Below are 19,576 nucleotides of genomic sequence, written 5' to 3'. Positions count from 1 at the left end.
ATACTGCAAAATGTAAGGTTTTAAAAATTTTGGGAAACAAAGATGGGATGCAAAATTTATGCTTGGTAAGGATATATTGTTGGAGGTGGAGGAAATAAGAGATCTGGGGGTGATAGTCGATAAGGATCTGAAATTTAGGGGACACATAGCCAAAATTGTGAAGACAACACAAAGGCTTTTGGGAATGATGCAAAGGACACTGACTTGTAGAAGTAGGGAGATTCTTGTTCCATTGTATAAGACTTTGATTAGGTCAGACATGGACTATTGTGGCCATATTTTGTCACCTGGATTTCAGAAAGATGAAGAGATGTTGGAAAGAGTCCATAGGTGATTGACTAAAGTAGTTTCTAACCTCTGGAATGTCGAGTATGAGGAAAGATTGGGAAGATGCAATTTGCAGAGTCTGGTGGACAGGAGGAAGAGGGAAGATATGATAGAAACCTACAAGTTATTAAGGGGTTGTTATAGCATCAATGCTGGAGAGGTTCTACAGAAAATAGTGGGAGATCAGGGGGAGAACCAGACTTCATCCCTGGAAACTGTATAAAGAGGGTGAGAGTAGGGGAATGAGAAGCAGGTTTTTTTTTCATGCAGAGTTGTGAATGATTGGAATGCCTTGCCTGAGAATGTATTATCTGAAGAGAATTTGAGTGTGTTTAAAGCACGGTAGATGAGCTATGTGTTTGATAAAAGGACCTCCTAGATGAGTCTTTGACTCCATGGGGTCTTGGGTAATAATAATAATTTTACTTCCCAAATATGTAAATTGTCTACATTTTCTATATCAATTCCATCCACTTGCATCTTTTGTTTCATGTTCTTCTCACCAAATACCATTGTCTTTGTTTTTTCCAAGTTCATAACAAGTCCAAATCTCTTCCCTTCCTTATTTAACAGATTAAATGTTTTTTTTTGTAGTTCTCTTTCGTCTTCTTCAATAATAACAATGCCATCTGCAAATCTCAGATTATTAATTCTCATCCCATGTACTGATATTCCTTTAGCATATTCCTTCATTTTATCCGTTGCTCTTTCTAAATAAGCAATGAAAATGCTTGGTGATATTGGATCCCCCTGTGTGGTACCTCTGCTTGTTCTAAACCATTTCTCCAAATCATCACCTATTCTAACTGCTGCAACTGCATTCTTATACACATCTTTTAATATAGCTATTAGTTTTCTAATTCCATAGGATTCTAGCACTGCTAATGTCACTTTCTGGTCAATACTGCCAAATGCTTTCTGAAAATCAACAAAGCAAGTATATATGTTTTTGTTTTTTCTCCTAGCTTTCTCTACTATTAACCTCATTGTCAAAATCCGTTGAATTGTAGTTCTATCCTTCTAAATCCTGCCTGCTCATCTGCAAGGTATGCTTCGAATTGTGTTCTCAATCTTTCTGTCAATATGATCATCATCACTTTACCATGGTGACTTATCAAGGCAATTGTTCTATAATTTTTACATTCTAGCTTATTTCCTTTCTTGTATAATGTCACTAATATCAATTTCACCCACTCCTCTGGCATTTTCTCTTCTTTCCATACCATATTACATAGTTGGTGCATTTCTGTAACAATACTTTCACCACCATATTTAATCATTTCTCCAGTGATGTTATCATTACCAGGACTCCTGTTGTGTTTTAGCCATCCTATTGCTTTTTCTACTTCTCCTCTTAAAATGTCCATATCATACTCTATATGGTGATGATATCTGCTTCAATTCTTCAATCAGTTTCCCAGCACTATCTAAATCTAGTTTTTCTTCATATAACTCACTACAGTATCATGAACACTGCTGTACAATTTTATCTTCATTCATCAATACTTTGCCTTTTTCATCTTTAATTGTGGTCTGTTTTGGTTGCCACCTTTTATTAATGGTTCTAATCATTATGTACACCTCCCTAGTTTTATGGTCTCCATAGTGCTGTTCTCAGGGGGGGGACCTCCCCTCAGTGAGTCTTGACAGACTTTATGTCTTAGGAAGGACCTCCCTCGATGAGTCTTTTGACTCCTTGGAGGCCTGAATAATAATAATAATATTATTACATTGGGCTTCTAACCATTTCATCTTATCTATTCTGACTGCTTTTTTCACCTCATTACACTTTCTTCTATATTGCTCCTCTATTTATTCTGATGTATCCCTTTTTATCTTTAACATTCTCTTCTCCTGTACTAACTTCAGTGTTTTATTTTATTTCTCCCTGGTGAATATTGTATAATGTGGGTAGTCTACACCATCTAGTTAAAAATTTGATATCTCCTAGAATACTTCTTTCTAAAGACAGATATCATCTGGCTGAACAATAGAATTTCCATAATAGAATATTATAAAGCATTTGGATGCCATATTTTCAAATCCATGTTTCTTTCTAACCTTCCATAAATGGTATTATAATTATAAATTTTATAATTAATTATAAAAATTAAAATTCTCTTCCCATTGCTGGCAGGTGGTGGGTACTGCAAAAAAATAACCTGTTCTGTTGTAAGTAATAGAATGCCCAACATATTACATAATCTGTTCCAAATATGCATGGCAAGAGGGCAGCTGTAGAATGCATGTTCTACTGTTTCAAATGGTAACAGATGTCACAGATTGAATCTCCAATGTTAAAGCACCTCCATTTGACTGGAAGGCGGCCATATGTAATTCTTCAAGCGAGATACCTCCTGTTAAGGTATATCCTTCAAACTACCCTAATGGGATTGTAGTAAATAAGTTATGAAACAAAGTTTTGTTGTCAGTACCCAACTGTGGAAGTTTGCAGTAAAAAAAAAGCTTAAAGATTTCTTTATATCAAGTTTTTCTTTTATTAACGGAAAGAATGTCAAGTGTTGTCTTAGAGTTAAGCACAGTGTGTATTCAGGAATAATCTCAGCTTTTGGACTTTTATAATCATTTACTCCAAACAGGGAAGATAAAAACCCAAGTAATACAGGAGAAGGTCTGCACATGTGTGATTGGGCTGCAATATTTTTATGGATTTTGAACTGTATTGCTCAAATAGCAGAATTTAAAGACTGGAATCCCAAAGTCTCCATGCTTCTTTGGTAGTTGAAGAAATTCTTTTAACTTCTTGGTATTGGCAGGACCAAAAAGTTGCACAGGCTTACTATATAATTGCTTTTCTTCAGCTTCTGTGATGTCTATAATATTTTTATGTACAACCGAGTAGGAAAGATTACTGTTTTGAGTACTACGGCTTTAGAAGAAAAGGAAAGTGGCCCTATTTCTAGTTTTCTAAGATTTCAAAGTTCCTGTGTATAAGTTCTTGAACTGGCAATATAGGGTAGTGGAGAAGGAAATTCCAAGTATAATGAGGGATTCTCTCTACAGGGTTAGTCCAAAAGGAATGCCTCAAAGATCCCGCTTTACAAAAACTTTTAATTCTGTCTTGTCTGCATTAGTAGTTAATCCACTCATCTTGCTGAATTTTTTCAAAATACCAAAAAAGATATATATGGAATCATTATCCTTCAAAGTGCCCACTACATCATCGGCATATGCTAATACCTTATTTTTCTTCTTAGTTGAAGGAATTGTTATTCCTTGCACATCATGTGCATTGTCGACTCCTGTAAGAAAGATTCAAGAATCAATAAAAAGAGCAGCAGACAAAGAGGGTAACCTTGCTTGACTCCTTTTTGAATTTTGACTGAGTCATAGGAACCCATTAACTAGGAGGCAGGTAGTTGAATTGGAATAGGCTCCTTTGATAACAGATAGCAGCTTTTTACCTCCACCAATTTGCTGGGGGTGATGTGGAACAGAAAGAAATGCTAGACATTATCAAATGCTTGAGTAAGGTCTACTGATAGCACTGCCATTGACTGCTTTTTCATATTAACTAAGCAGATTAGATTACATAGCAGAAATAGAATAAATTCTACTGCTCGGCCTCCATACACCTGTGTGCTCTTAATTATGTATCTCATTCCCACTTTGAGCCTCTTATTGATAATGCAGAAAAATATCTTGTAGTCAGTATTAGATAGAGAAATAGGTCTCAGCTGCTGATTAAGGTGTGATCTCTATTAGGCTTTGGAATGAGGACGGTGTGGCTTGCTACAAATTCACTTGGTATGTGTCCTGGTGAGAGAAAAGAATTACCGTATTTGCCGGCATATAAAATGCACCCCCTTTTTTGAACACATTTTTTAGGAAATAAACTTTATCACTGAATATTATAATGAATTTACAGTATTTCAAATATAAAGTAATAAGTAGGTCTACTTTCAACAAATACCTAATCTAACTAGGAAGGAGTACCCACCTTTTAATCTTCTTCGTCAAAACCCAGAAATTTATCGTAGGTTATGTTTACTGTGAGTTACTTTTTTTTAGATTCTCTTCTTGATTACACCAAGTTCTTATCATTTTCTCAGTTGGGGGATGGCTCGAAATGCCTCTCTGCAGCCCTGTTTCCATGTTCTTTAGCATACACACAATCGCACGTAGCTTGTATGCAATATTGTAACAATGCCGACATTTTTTCAGCCATAATTTGCCAAGAAATTTAGAGAAAATTTAATGGCAGATATTTATCACCGTTCACAACAACTGGAAAGTTTAAACAAACAGGAACACAGCTGTGATCATTGATGACAGCGCATACGCATCCACTGAACTCTACGTAATTGGAATGCTCTCACACACTACAAGGAAGCAAGAAAGAAATCGCGTAACTTGGAACAGAGAAAATTTCCAGAAATTAAAGTAATAAAAAACTGAGTATCAGCATATAAGACACACCCTGTTTTTCTGACCTATTTTCAAAGAAAAAAAGTGCATCTTATATGCCAGCAAATATGGTAAATAGTATAACTAGAATGGGAAGAATAAAATCCCAGGCCTCACAATCAAGTTCCATCCTCAGACCATCAGGTTCTGGGGATTTTCTTGTCTGGCATTCTTTATAGGCTATGGTAACTTCAGATGCTGTAACGGGTCTGTCAAGCCCATCTGGATATGAACAGGAAAGCCATTAATGTTCCAAGAGTTATAATTTAAAACAGTACTATTGTCTTCAAACAGATTTTTGTAGTATTTTTGAAAGGAGTGAAGGATGTCTTGAGTGGTAGACATGTCTTCACAGAGGGTCTGGAATTTGGTTGAAAAGATCAACGGAAAATTTGGTGGAAGTCTCCATAGTCCAGAACTGATCTCTACTTGTTCCATGCAGTGAAACTTAAGTAGAAATGGATTATGATCTGACATGTTGATGTCATAAATTATCCTATTTATAAGGGAAGAAGAGATAAATTCAATCAAGACAGATATCAATACCTTGATTCATGTACATGTAATTGGTTCAGCTCCAATCCTGGAAGAATTTTCATCTAACTGTTCCATTGGATGGAGCATAAACTTTATTACATATCCACAGTATTTCCACTCTATTGCCAAGATTCTCCCTTCTGTAGAATGACCCAAGGAGGGGGACAAGAATAAGAACTCCTATTCCAGCTCTGTTAAATCTTCCAAAGCTCCAATAAGAAAGAAGTGGATATCTATCTGTTAAAGTTTTTATATCTTTATATCTGCAGAAATATGTTTCTTGGAGAAACAAAAACCTGATATTATAGCATAGCATCACTGAAAGCCAGACCCAGAAGTGACACCATGATTGAAATAATGCAGAGGTCATATTTCTAAATACAAGTTGTCAAAAGGTGTCACACCTTATTGCACATGAAGTAACTTCATGATCTCTGCATTACTTCAACCGTGGCATCACTTCTGGGTCTAGCTCCCACTGACGAGACCTCAATAAAGGTTGAAACCAATCTGGGTAGTGGTCCTTCCCATAATCTTCTTCTTCTTCTTTCTTCTTCTATGCCTTATCCCATGTTAAACGGGGTCGGCGCACCGATCTTTAACCTTCCTCTTCCAAGTTCTCCGGTCCAGGGCGTCCTTCGGACTCCATCCTCTCTCCCTAAGATCCTCTGTCATCTTATCCGTCCACCTGAGCTTGGGCCTTCCTCTTTTCCTCCTTCCTTCCAACTCCATATGCTCCACTCGTTTACCAACATACTCCTCACCCTTCCTCTCTACATGTCCAAACCACCTCAGCCTACTTTCTTGTATCTTCTTGCCAATTGGTCCCACCTTAACCGTCCCTTTGATGTAGTCATTCCTTATCCTGTCCTTCTTTGTCACACCACTCATCCATCTCAACATCCGCATCTCCGCTACCTCCATCTTCCTCTCCTGTGCCTTGGTTATAGGCCACATCTCTGGACCATGGAGCATCACCAGTCTCACCACCATCTTATACAGCTTTCCTTTCCTCTTACAACTCACTCTCTTGTTGCACAGGACCCCACTCATCTTCCTCCAATTCATCCAACCATATGTTATTCGGTGCTATATTTCCTCATCCAAGTCACAATTCCTCTCGACAACCGACCCAAGGTACTTGAATTTCTTCCCTGAAATTAGCCTTTCACCCTGGCCATATCCTTTCACTATGGCCATATCCTCGTCACCCCCCCATTGACATATATTCAGTCTTCACCAGGTTAATTCTCATGCCTCTCTTCTCCAATGCCTTTTTCCACTCTTCCAGGGTATTTTCAAGCTTCTCTCGGGATGATTTGCATAGAACAATGTTGTCGGCAAACAGCATGCTCCATGGTGCCTCTTTCTTGACATCCTCCACTAGTACATCCATGACCAGGTCAAAGAGGTAGGGGCTCAGAGCTGACCCTTGGTGTAGCCCTATGACACTAGACCTGACCTGAGTTTCTGTTCCCTCATACATCTCCTTCACCAACCTCACGTACTTCTCCGACACCCCCCCTTCTTCCTCATACACCTCCATACCTCCTGCCTGGCCACTCTGTCGTATGCCTTTTCCAGGTCTATAAACACCATGTGCAGATCCACTTGCATCTCTCTATATTTCTCCATCAATCGACTTAGCGCAAATATCGCATCCGTTGTCCCTCTTCCTGGCATACATCCAAACGCTCCTCACCATAATACATAGTATATGGTCCTTCCCATAATACATAGTATTATATGAGGGTGGTTCCATAAGTTTCTAGCCTGATAAACCGAGAATATAATTTCTTGGCATCATCTTTAATTTATAATATAACCAAGTGGAAAAACTTTCAACAGAATTCATGTTTGGATGTATTATATATATATACAGGGTGTTCGGGATAAATTTGACAGTTTCGTAAGGAAAAAGAAAATCTTCTTTGTATCTATTAAATTTAATGAATTGACAAAAAAACATTACAGGCAGAGTTAATTACAATACTATCAACAAGATTTACTCAAAATAACCACCATTAGCATCGATCACAGCTTCAATTCTGCTTCGGAACCTCGAACAAGCTGATGCTACAGTCTCCCTGGGAAGGGCCGCAAAAACTGTTTTAATTTTATCCATTAACTGGGCTTTTGTATTACTGGAAGTGCGATTGGTGTCTTTTTCAACTGCGCCCCATACAAAATAATCCATGGGGTTAAGGTCTGGGGAGTTTGGAGGCCAAACATTTGGACTGGTGAAGTCGTAGAAATTTTCAGACAACCATTTTTGACTTTTCCCAGAGGTGTGGCAAGGGGCCGAATCCTGCTGCCATACATACGGCCTACCATTGGCTACCCTTGTTATCCAGGGCTTGACTACAGTTAGCAACTCCACGAACAAAGCCCGAATTCCAATGCCAGGGTTCTTCAACACCTGTTCCTGCAGATTTGCGAGGAATTCTGCTGTACGAACGCAATCAGATCGTCTGCTAGGGATCTTTCTTCTTGCTACATCCTCGTAGTCACCATTGCAAGTCTCTAGTTCATGCCTGATTGTTTTTACTGTATTCAGGGAGCATTGGGCAGCAGTCGTAATATCCTTATTTTGATGGCGGGCACGAATCATCATGATACAAGTTATTCTCTTCCATGATTCAGGTGGGTTCCAGCTATCCATCCTTTCTGACATCTTGTATATGAATGAAGAAGGGTCCAAACTTTTAAATGAAGAGAAGTGTGTGTTAATACATGTAACTTACGGAAAAATATAATTAATTATAAATATGTCAAATTTATCCCGAACACCCTGTATATATATATATTAGTGTACAATTTTATTGAAGTAATCTTTCCAACTAGAGAACATGATTGTTACTGACTTAGCCACAGAGGCTCAATTGATAAAGATGGAGGCATATTTTCATGGAGCAGGTGGCACTATGGGTCAATGGTGAAGATTATGGATAGAACTGCTTCAACAAAGTTCTGTTTTATGTGATATTACTGAAAAACTTATGTATTTTGGTGACAATTTATTTATTAGCAATAACTAAAACTGAATGCATAGTAATTATTGAGGTTGTTAGTAGGTTTTGCAGAAAAAATTTGTGTAATACAGCTTACAACTAACAGAGGCAAAATGGTAGTGAGAAAAAGAACAACCAGATGAGTGGCATAAAAATAAAATGTGGTGAATAGTGTGGAATTTTTCAAATATGGTTTGTTGTCAGGAGTGTAGTAGTATATGTGAGGGAATATGAAAAATTTGTTTGTCAAGAGATTAAACAAGAAAAGTTAGAGGGTATAGTTGCAGTAAGGGTGATATTTTAACAGACTGCTGGTAGTTAAATGAGAGTTGACATCAAGGAGTGAATATCAGACAGTGGTAGATTTAAGAGTAATAGTGGTACTAGTCGGAAGGGTAAGTGATAGAATATGACTGCAGAGAATATGATTGTGAATGTGGAAGAGAATGAAATAGCAAATGCAGGTGTGATTGTTGAAGAGCAAGAGAGCACAAATGATGGGCTGAAAGCAAGAATGATTGTAGGAACAGAACAGAGACTAACTGATGAGCAAAAGTGAGAGTGGTTGCTAATCACTCAAGTCTAGTCCCTCTAGGTTTCTTGGGGATGAGAAATCAGTGGAGAGGATTCAGAGGTGAGTGATCAGATGGTGAGTGGCATGTGGAATGCTCCCTATGAGAAGCGATTGAGGGTGTGTGTGTGTGTGTGTGTGTGTGTGTGTGTGTGGATTGAAGAAGTTGGCTGATAGGAGAAAAAGAGGGGGATATGATAGAAACATTTAAGTTGCTTAAATAATTTTATAGGATTGATGCAGGGGAAATGTTTCAGAACTTGGCTAAAGGGACCAGAACAAGTGGGTCATCCCTGGAAGTTGAATAAAGGTGTGGTTATCAGAGGTGTAAGAACTAAATTTTTTGCTTGGAGAGTTGTGAATGAATAGAATGGGTTGCCTGAGTCAGTTGTGCATTCTTGTTCTGTTAATGGGTTCAAGGAGAGGTATGACAGATTGTGTGGATAGATTACATCTCCCACGATGAGCCTTCAGAATCTGTGGAGGTGCCTTTATAATAATAATAATATGAAAGAGAGCAAGACTGCCCAAATGCAAGAGTTGAAGAATGAGATGATAAGATGAGAAATGAGATGAGACAAATACAAAATAAGATTAGATATTTGATGGGCATGAATGTGCAAAAGAATAAAATGAAAGTGGAGAAAAGAAGAGCCAAATAATTCAAATTTAATACTGTATGGAGATCCTATTATTAGAGGTGTGGTGGATGGAAGGATGTAGATAATCTGTTTTCCATGTGTACTTCTCATATCTATGCTTTGGATATGAGAAATACACATGCAAGTTCCCACCACTACCACCACAGATATACAAGTGGTGGGAACAAATGCTTTGGTTGAACAAAACATATTGAATGTGAGAATGGATATCAAAATATTATTGATGACAGTGAAAGATAACAGTGTAGTAAGAAAAGTAGTCAGTATGTTGCCCAGGTATGACAATGATGAGTTGATACAACAAGCAAAAATCATGAATGGTATACTCGCAGAGATGTGTGAGGAGAATGGAGCACAGTTTGTTGATGTGGAGAATGTATTTGAGGACTGAATGTAATCGTATAGATTTAGCATGAATCAACTGGAGAGATGTTGCTAAAAGGAAAGGTAATCCTCATGTTGTTAGATGATTACGGAGAAGATCAGAAATGATATGAACATGCAGAAGAGTAGATCAAGTGAGAATGAAGTATTTGTGAATTGAGAGGAGTGTGAGAGACAAGTACATACTAACAGGAATACAAGCTGGACAGGGAAATGGATGAAGTCAGGGTGACTGGGGTGATACAAGTTAAGAAGAGTGGATTCTGGAAGCAGTAATGAATGTGTGTAAGTTTGTAAGGAGAAGGTCAGTGTAAGAATAGAATAGCCTGGGATGCATGGGAAGCAGTTGAATCTGTAAATATATATGGGATAAAGGGAAGATAGGCAGATAGAAGCAGTATGAAGCAGTCAAAGATGAAGGATGGCATGAATAGGACTGGTTAGAGAATCAAGAAATGAATTTCCATTCTTATTTATGAATGCTAAACATAGCAGAAATAATGGAGGTGAAAGTGTTCATTGATCGAGTTTATTCACCTGTAAATAGCTGGAATAAGTCAAACATGGTTGGATGAGGGTGATATCCTGATTGAATATTGAAATCAAAGCAAATGAGATTTTTTGTGAAGAGAGGAATGGCAAGAAGAGAGGAGAGGGTAGAAGGTATTGATGACCTATAGTGACTTATGTCCACACAAAGTTGAGATTGAAGGGTAAAATAGTTTTGTAGCAGTAGGGTGTAAGGTGGAGGTTGACAAGTGAGATATCTAGTTAGGTGTTGTTATAGACTAGATAATGTAACAAGTGGAGAGAGAGAAATGTATGATAAATTGGCTTAGTGAGCAAGAAACAAGTCATCATTATAGGTGATTTTAATTATGGCAATATTAACTGAAACGAAGAGAAAGCAACAAGCAATAAGGAGAATGAATTTCTTGAGTTCTTAAGGGGGCAACTATCTTAGGCAATATATAACAGAGGACACATGAAGACTGAGTGTCTTAATATGGTCATATCATCTAAGGATGTGATTGTGAATGAAGTGTCTAATCTTCAAGTCGGTGACAGTGACCATGAAGTGATAACCCTGGTTGTAGCCAGTCATAAGAAAATTACTGTCAGGAAGATTCATATGTGGAATTACAAGGCTGGTTATTATGAAAAACTTAGAAAACAACGTGGAAAGAGGAGTTGGATGAAAAGGAGGCAGATGCTGTTTGAGCACAAAATATTTAACAGCAGTAATGCCTGAGTATATTCCAAAGGTGAAAAGGCTAATTAAGGTAGAAGTAAAATTGATGAATTAAAGGATTAAGCATAAAATCTGAAAGAGGGAAAACTGTGGAGGCAGCGTAAGATGAATACTGTAATAATCAGTTGCACAAAGAATACAAAGAGCAGGCCATGAAAATAATTCATTTGGAAAAACAGCAAAAATTCAGTATGAGCAGAAATTAGCCAGCCAAGCCAAGAAAATTCTTTCAATATGTGGCAAGTAGAAGAAAGAATGACTATAGGAAGATGCTGTTAGTTGATGACAATGGTAGGCTGGTAATGGTTGCAGCAGATGTATTGGAGGTTGTCAAGGAGCAAGTTTATGAGGGTATTTCATATGCATAAGTTTTAAAAGAGGTATACCGTAAGTAGAAATATCGATACAAAATTAATAAAGAAAAACTCACGTACAAAGATTATTTAATAGCATAATTTTCGACTGTGTGTCACAGGCATCTTCAGTACATATTAAGCTCAAATTAAACAATAACTGACAATTCCAAAAAGCGCCACCTCAGTAGCTGGTGTAAGATAACTAAAAAGGTCAATAAATTTCCTAAAAAAAATATAAATAAAAATAAAAATAAATAAAATAAAAAAATTAATACAATAAAAAAGTTAGGAAAGATTAGCTGATTTGTAAAGTACTATCTCCCATAAAGGGGATAGATGTAAACCATCAGATCTGTTTAAGTTAGGAGAATGAAGTAGAGTTTCACATGTTTCTTTATAAAAGTGTTCCATGAGGAACTGACTTTTGTGAAGAACTCTTGTCTTTCTCCAATGAACTCTATGTCTAGTGAAGATGGCATGTTCTGCAAGTCCAGACTTTTCAGGTTTAAAGTATTCAATATAAGATTGGTGTTCTTCTAGCCGAATAGAGGCAGATCTTCCTGTTTGTCCAAAATAAGATAATCCACAAGAGCACGGAATCTGGTAGACACCTGGATGATTAAGATGTGGAAACTTGTCCTTAGGAGAAGTGAGAAAGGTGGAGATTTTTCTGAATGGTCGAAAGGCAACAAAAATATTCAGCGGTTTTAAAACTTTTGCTATACATTCACTAATGCCTTGTACATAAGGGATAGGAATGCACGTTATTTCTTCTGAATTTGAAGAGGAAGACATATTAAAACTACTCAAAGCTCTTTAATGAAGCAATTCTTATAGCCATTAGATAGAAAGGAAGAAGTCATATATTGCAGTTCTTTCTGTAAAAGATCATCTGAAGAACAAAAGGAGTGAGCCCGATGAACCAGTGTTTTAATAGTTCCTGCCTTTTGACTGGGATGGTGATGAGATTCAGCATGGATATAATGGCTTGTATGAGTCTTCTTTCTATAGACTAAGAAATGTAGGTTACCATCTGGTTGGCGAAGAATTAGAAGATCTAAGAAGGCTAACTGCTTATTTTATTCTACTTCTAGGGTAAACTGGATCCTAGGTTGAAGTGCGTTTAACTTAGTGAGAAATTGTTGAAGTTCATCAGAAGAGCCATTCCATACAGCAAAAATGTCATCGACATATCCGAACCAATGAGTAGGTCTGGGAGAAATGTTGTCAAAGATAAGTTGTTCAAAATGTTCCATAAAGAAATTGAAGATAGCAGGAGAAAGAGGATTGCCCATTGCTGTTCCTTCAATTTGTTGATACAACTTATTTTTAAAGGAAAAATAACCAGAATGTATTACAAAATCAAATAAGTTTACAATGTCTGAAGGAAATTCCTGTTGCAGTAATTCAATGCTTTCAGAAAGAGGAACATTTGTAAATAAAGAAACAACATCTAAACTGATCATGATATCAGAAACGTCCAAATGAAGATCTGAAATTTTATTTTTGAAATCCGAAGTATTTTTTATAAGTATCAGTTCTTCTAGTTGAAGAGGAGAGTAAATTTAATAAAAATTTTGAGATTTTGTAAGTGCGGCAACCTATACAATCTACAACTAGTCTTAATGGAAAGCCTGGTTTAAGAACTTTCAGAAGACCATACAATCTAGGTGGACAACCGAAGAAGGTTTTAAGTTTTTTCTTTTGATCTTCATTCCATGTAGATACATTACCTATAAGAGAATTAAGTCTCTTCAATTGACTCCCGGTAGGATCCGATGTAAGAGGCCTATAAGTCATGAAGTAATAAAGACATTTTTCCGAAGATCTGCTTCTATTCAGCTAGAAGAACACCAATCTTATACAGAATACTTTAAACCTTAAAAGTCTGGACTTGCAGAATATGCCATTTTCACTAGACATAGAGTTCATTGGAGAAAGACAAGAGTTCTTCACAAAAGTCAGTTCCTCTTGGAACACCTTTATAAAGAAACATGTGAAACTCTACTTCATTCTCCTAACTTAAACAGATCCGACAGCTTACGTCTATCCCCTTTATGGGAGATAGTACTTTACAAATCAGATAATCTTTCCTAACTTTTTATTGTATTAATTTTTTTATTATTTTATTTTATTTTTTAATTTTTTTTTTTTAAGGAAATTTATTGACCTTTTTAGTTATCTTACACCAGCTACTTAGGTGGCGCTTTTTGGAATTGTCAGTTATTGTTTAATTTGAGCTTAATATGTACTGAAGATGCCTGTGACACACAGGTGAAAATTATACTATTAAATAATCTTTGTACGTGAGTTTTCCGTTATTAATTTTGTATTTATATGCATGAATGTAGCATCATGAGATGTTTGAGTAGAGAGGATGTGATGGAGGAGAGACTAGTAGTGAGCGAGTAGGAGGTATATGAAGAATTAAGATAAAACAGATGTTAATAAAGCAGTAAGTTCACTCACTGCATGTATTGAAGGAATGCTCCAGAAAATTAATAATGCCCTTGGCACACCTGTTTATGGTTCTTACAACAGGCTAAGTTCCAAAGGACTGGTAAGTGGGAAAAATTGTTCTAATTCACAATGGGAAAAATAAAAGTGAGGTTACAAATTATTGGCCAGAATAATTTGTTAAGTGAATAATTTGCTATAGTGAATTTTATTTAAAACAGAATTGTGACAATGGGCTTTAGTTAGGATTTCTCAGCAGTCTAATAAACAGAGCAAGTTTGTTGTAATAGTTTGATATGGTGAATGATGACTGCATTATATTCCATGTAAAGCATTCAATTAAATTTTTGTAACTTTTTTGAGGGAGGGGGGGGGGTTGTTGATTTTTGCTACAGACAAATAAATAGACTACAAATAACAATGTATGGTTCTAGTTATATATCCCAACCAAAAGTAAAACATTACTCATAACCCATTACTATTTTTTCATTTACTCACATTAGTGTCATCCTGCTGAGAACTAAACACTGCTGACCTGATTAAACCAAGAGATTTAACAGGTATAACTGAAAACTTTTCAGAAATCGGATGTTCCTCTGAAATTCAGAAACATAAATATCATATCAATATTTAAACAATATCTTTTCCTTTCCAAAATTTTATACTCACCCAATAAATAATAAAAATAGTACTTTGGACTGATTTATTTTATCGTCAAGAAATTTTGCTATTGTTAATTGTATAATAACTCTTGACTAATATATATAGAGTCAACAGCCTCTATATAGAAGCTGTTGACTTCATATCATTTTTTTTTATATATCTGACCCACACACTAAAGGTCACAAGACCTATAGAAAATCAGTGCCATATGTGGGCAAGAGGATAAGAAGAAAGGAGGAATTTGTTTACATTTTTAGATAATTTCCTTAGTATCTCATAATGCAAACCACACTTCCTAATGATGTGCATATTGCTATGCATCACATAATGGCGAGAGCTAACACCTAGACCAGTTTCAATCTATATTGAGATCTCATTAGTGGGAGCCAGACCCAAGAAGATACCAGGATTATCTGTTAACTGTTCTGGCATGTAGATTGATTATACTTGTGGTCCCTTATCCCTTCATCAGATATGCAAAGACATTGTTGGATTAAAGGTGATTATTGAGCACTTGATTGTCTTGTGGGCAGAAAGTTTTTTGAAAAATGTATCTGTTTGGTACGATTTTTTGGGATGTTTATCATGCGATATTTGTTTGTTGTAATCTACAGCATACCTAACAAACTTGGGATATTATTGAGCCATTGGCTCACCCATTTAAGACTTCTGGTGCAAGTTTAAAAAAAAAAGTTCTTTCATATAGTTTCAGGATGTTTGTGTTTTGCAGGGTTGTGCTGTCTTTTGCCACTTGGAGCATTAATGGGTTAAGGTGCATGGCAGCATTTGCAAAGAACTACATCCCTTTCTGTTAGGAAATTTTTGATCTGAGGGATACTGGCTTCTCGGTGAAGCTGTAAATTTTTTACAAACTATGGTGCATTGAATGCTATTTGTAAATGCTTGTTTTGATTATCTATAGCTTTTTAATATTTGAATCGGCCATATGACTTCCAGGCTAGTGACCAACCTGTTCGGCATCTTGCATAGGAGTAGTATTGCTATGTCAAGGACATCCAGAAGTCCTGCCACACTGCAGTAATCAGACTACCAGCACAGCCTGGTAATCTGAATACCTGGATGTGCTTAGTATTCAGATCTCCTGTTACTAGCACTGCTTGGTTTGTGTTCATAATTTCAGTTATAATTTCTTCCAGTAACTGTTTTTTTTTTTTTTGGATAGTTATAATATGTATGTATAATGGTAGTAGTGTCATAGTTGGAAAATTAAGTAGTAGTGGAGTGGATGAGTTGTATTTAGCGAAGTAGAGTAGTGTGTCCTCTCTCAATGAGTCCTTGGATTCCCTGGAGGTGTCACGTAATAATAATAATAATAATGATAATATGGAGTATATTTTCAAGGGCCCTGCATTTGCAGTTTGGACCTCCACCCAGGTGATTTCTATATCTATGATGGCAGTGGAAAGATTTTACAATTTCATATTTGGTTTAATCCTTTATCCAAGTGTAAGCAAACAAATTTTGTGCCTGAAATATTTTCAGGACTGGGGCAACTTGTGGTAAAGGTGGTATAAGTTCTGATCACTTGCCTTAGTGTCTCCCATAATGCAAAACACATCTCCTCGAGGACATGTATGATGCTATGCATTAAGGGAAGGGCCACAACCTAGACCGGTTTCGGCCTTTATTGAGGTCTCATCAGTGGGAGCTAGACCCAGAGTGGTGATATTAAGGTGGAAGTAATGCAAAAGTATTTTATCACAATATACCAGTTGCCAAAAGTAGTCAACACCTTATTATTAAAATTCTCTGGATTAGAGATAGTTGATGCATAGCATCATACATGTCCACAAGGAGATGTGCTTTGCATTATGGGAGATACTAAGGCAAGTAATCAGAAGTTATACCCACCTTTGCCATGAGTAGCCCCAGTCCTGAAAATATTTCAGGGGCAAACTTTGTTTGCTTACACTTGGATAAAGGATTAAACCAAATATGTAATTGGTAGGTTAGCCAAGTGAAAAAACTTCCATCTTCTTCTTCTTCTTTTTCTGCAACTTCTCCCACTTAAGTGGGGTCACTGTTAATGATGAGTCTCCTCCACATCCTCCTGTCTTGGGCTGTCACCACATCCAAGTTCTTCATCCTCAAGTTCTCTTCTACCAGCTCCCTCCATCTCTTCATTGGCCACCCATGCTTCCTCCTTCCTTGCACATCCATCTGCATGACCCTTCTTCCCACATATTCGTCCTCCCTCCTCATCACATGACCAAACCATCTCAACCTTGCCTCCTGTATCTTCGCTCCTAAGTTCGTAACTTTCACTGTTCCCCTCACATAGTCATTTCTCGGACAATCCTTTCTGGTCACACTGCACATCCACCTAATCATTCTCATCTCTGCTACTTCCATCCTGCTGTTATTTTTCCTCAGGGCCACAGTTTCCATAGCATACGTCATAGCTGGCCTCACTACTGTCCTATAGATTTTGCCTTTCAGGTTGATTGGCACCCTCTTATCGCATAACACTCCAGCCATCTCCCTCCAGTTCCTCCAACCTGCTTGTATCCTGCATCCCACTTCCTTCTCAGCTCCTCCATCTTCTTCCACTGTTGAACCTAAGTATCTAAAGTCCCTCACCTTCCTGATGATATTTCCTTCCAGCTCCAGATCTGTCTCCTGGCCACCGCCGCCCACTGTGCAACACATATACTCTGTCTTACTTCTGCTCAGTCTCATACCTCTTTCTTCCAGTACTTTTCTCCATCTTTCCAGTTTAGTTCCTGCTTCTTCTCTTGAATCTGCACACAGCAAGATGTCATCTGCATACAACATTGTCCAAGGCACATCTTCTCTCACCTCCTCCGTCACCACCTCCATCACAATATTAAACAGAAACGGACTTAATGCCCCCTGATGCAAGCCAACTATTACTTGAAAACTTTCTGTCTGTCCCAGACAAGTCCGAACTCTTGTCTTCACATTTCTGTACATCTCCTGCACCAACCTGACATATTTCTCTGGAACCTTCTTCTCCCTCAGACACCTCCAGACTTCTTGCCTTGGCACTCTATCATATGCTTTCTCCAGTTCAATAAATGCCAGATGTAGCTCCCGTTGTTTCTCTCGAAACTTTTCCATCATCTGCCATAACCCAAAGATAGCATCTGCTGTTGATCTATCAGGCATGAAGCCAAATTGTTCCTTTGCAATATCCACCTCCTTCCTCAATCTTCCATCAAGAACCCTTTCTACAATTTTCATTGTGTGGGATATCAACTTTATTCCTCTGTAATTTTTACAGTCTTGTGCATCCCCTTTATCCATGTAGATGGAGACAAGAGTACTCTCCCTCCATTCCTCGGGTATATTTACCAACTAGCCAAATGTAGAAATAAAGCAGCAAAGGACATCTTTGAAGGAAGAGTATTATGGAGGGATGTGGACATAAGAAACAGATGGAGAATATACTTTGAGGGACTTTTGAATGAGGAAAATGCAAGGACTCAGAGAGAAAAAATAAGGTGTTAACACCTTTTGGCAATTGGTATATGGTGATATGACTTTTACATTACTTCCATGTTAGTATCACCACCTCTGGGTCTAGCTTCCACTGATGAGACCTCAATAAAGGTCGAAACCGGTCTGAGTAGTGGCCCTTCACTTAATGTATAGCATCATACATGTCTGCAAGGAGATGTGCTTTGCATTATGAGAGATACTAAGGCAAGTGATCAGAACTTATACCACCTTTACAATGAGTTGCCCCAGTCCTGAAAATATTTCAGGTGCATACTTTGTTTGCTTACACTTGGATAAAGGATTAAACCAAATATGTAATTGGTAGCATAGCCAAGTGAAAAAACTTCCATCGATTTTACAATTTCATTTTATTCTATATTGTAGTTGACAAAGATGGCCATGCTGTCTCCTAGTATTATTCCTGTTATTGTGTTATAGTCTAATCTATTTCCTGAGCCTTGGGTTGTTGACTGATTGGAGATGTGTTTCGTTTATGAGGAGTACTTCAGCACTGTAGCATGTCATAATTTCTTGTAGTTCACACATGTTATTTCCTAGACCACTGGCATTCTAGAACACAATCTGTAGAGAGTTTGGCCTTCTACATTTGTTAACTATCAGTTAGTGCAGTAAGGATTGTATGCGTATGTCTCACAAACTTGTGCGACACACACACACTTCATAATAATGGTATGCAATAATGATATACTCCCTCTGAGCAAGATTAGCATCTGAAAAACTGCAAAATGCAATCTTGGAATTGGAACAATAGTTTAAAAAATGGCAAATTAATGTCAATGCAGACATGAGCACTGCAATGCTTATTTACAAGAAGATGAGTATTCCTGTAGGACAAAGTAGTCAAGTTTGGTATCCCATTCCAAGGCAACAGTCACCCAAATACTTAGGATACAACTTGATAAAGGTCTTAGCTTCATGACTGAAGCTGACCAAGTCTGCTCCAAAGCACATTAATAGGGTAGCTAGTTGAGTTACTCAACTGACATAGCCAACTAAGCACAGAACTTTAAACTACTCCTATACAAGATGCTGATCAGTCTAGTCCTGATATATGACTTACCTACCTGGAGTCACATGTAAAATTCAAACATTAAGAAACTACAGATAATCCAAAACAAATATTTTTGAACAGTGCTCAATGCACCATGAGTTGTAAGAAATGTGCAAAAGGGCTGTAAAATTCTTTGCAAAGGCTGTCAATCACTTGATTTTCCAAGTGATCGACTACAATGAGTATGCCCTGAAAAATACAAAAAAGATTTTTTTTCTAAACTCACTACCAGAAGCCCAAAACGAGTGAGCCAAAGGCTTAATAATATCCGAAATCTGAGGTAGTCTACTACTTGGTGGTAGACTACAACAAACAAAGATCTATTAAAAAAAAAAAATATTTCTGTCAGTTAACTCACAATAGGCAACCCAAC

General features: G+C 37.3%; 1 protein-coding gene across 1 annotated transcript in view; it reads right to left on the bottom strand.

Moving 5' to 3' along the window:
* LOC150101456 (WD repeat-containing protein 27-like) overlaps positions 1 to 19,576 on the bottom strand; it is a 151,341-nt gene that overhangs the window by 104,275 nt on the left and 27,490 nt on the right. The window contains exon 3 of the mRNA XM_090400800.1: positions 14,484 to 14,581. Coding sequence (XP_090256926.1) covers positions 14,484 to 14,581 — 98 coding nt within the window. The remainder of the gene's footprint in view (positions 1 to 14,483; positions 14,582 to 19,576) is intronic.

The sequence above is a fragment of the Typopeltis vanoorti genome, chromosome 11 (assembly GCF_054136105.1).
Source record: "Typopeltis vanoorti isolate ZY-2024b chromosome 11, IOZ_Tvanoo_1.0, whole genome shotgun sequence".
Lineage (NCBI taxonomy): Eukaryota > Metazoa > Arthropoda > Arachnida > Uropygi > Thelyphonidae > Typopeltis > Typopeltis vanoorti.
Note: the sequence above shows the minus strand (reverse complement) of the source record. Positions and strands in the feature narration are given on the sequence as shown.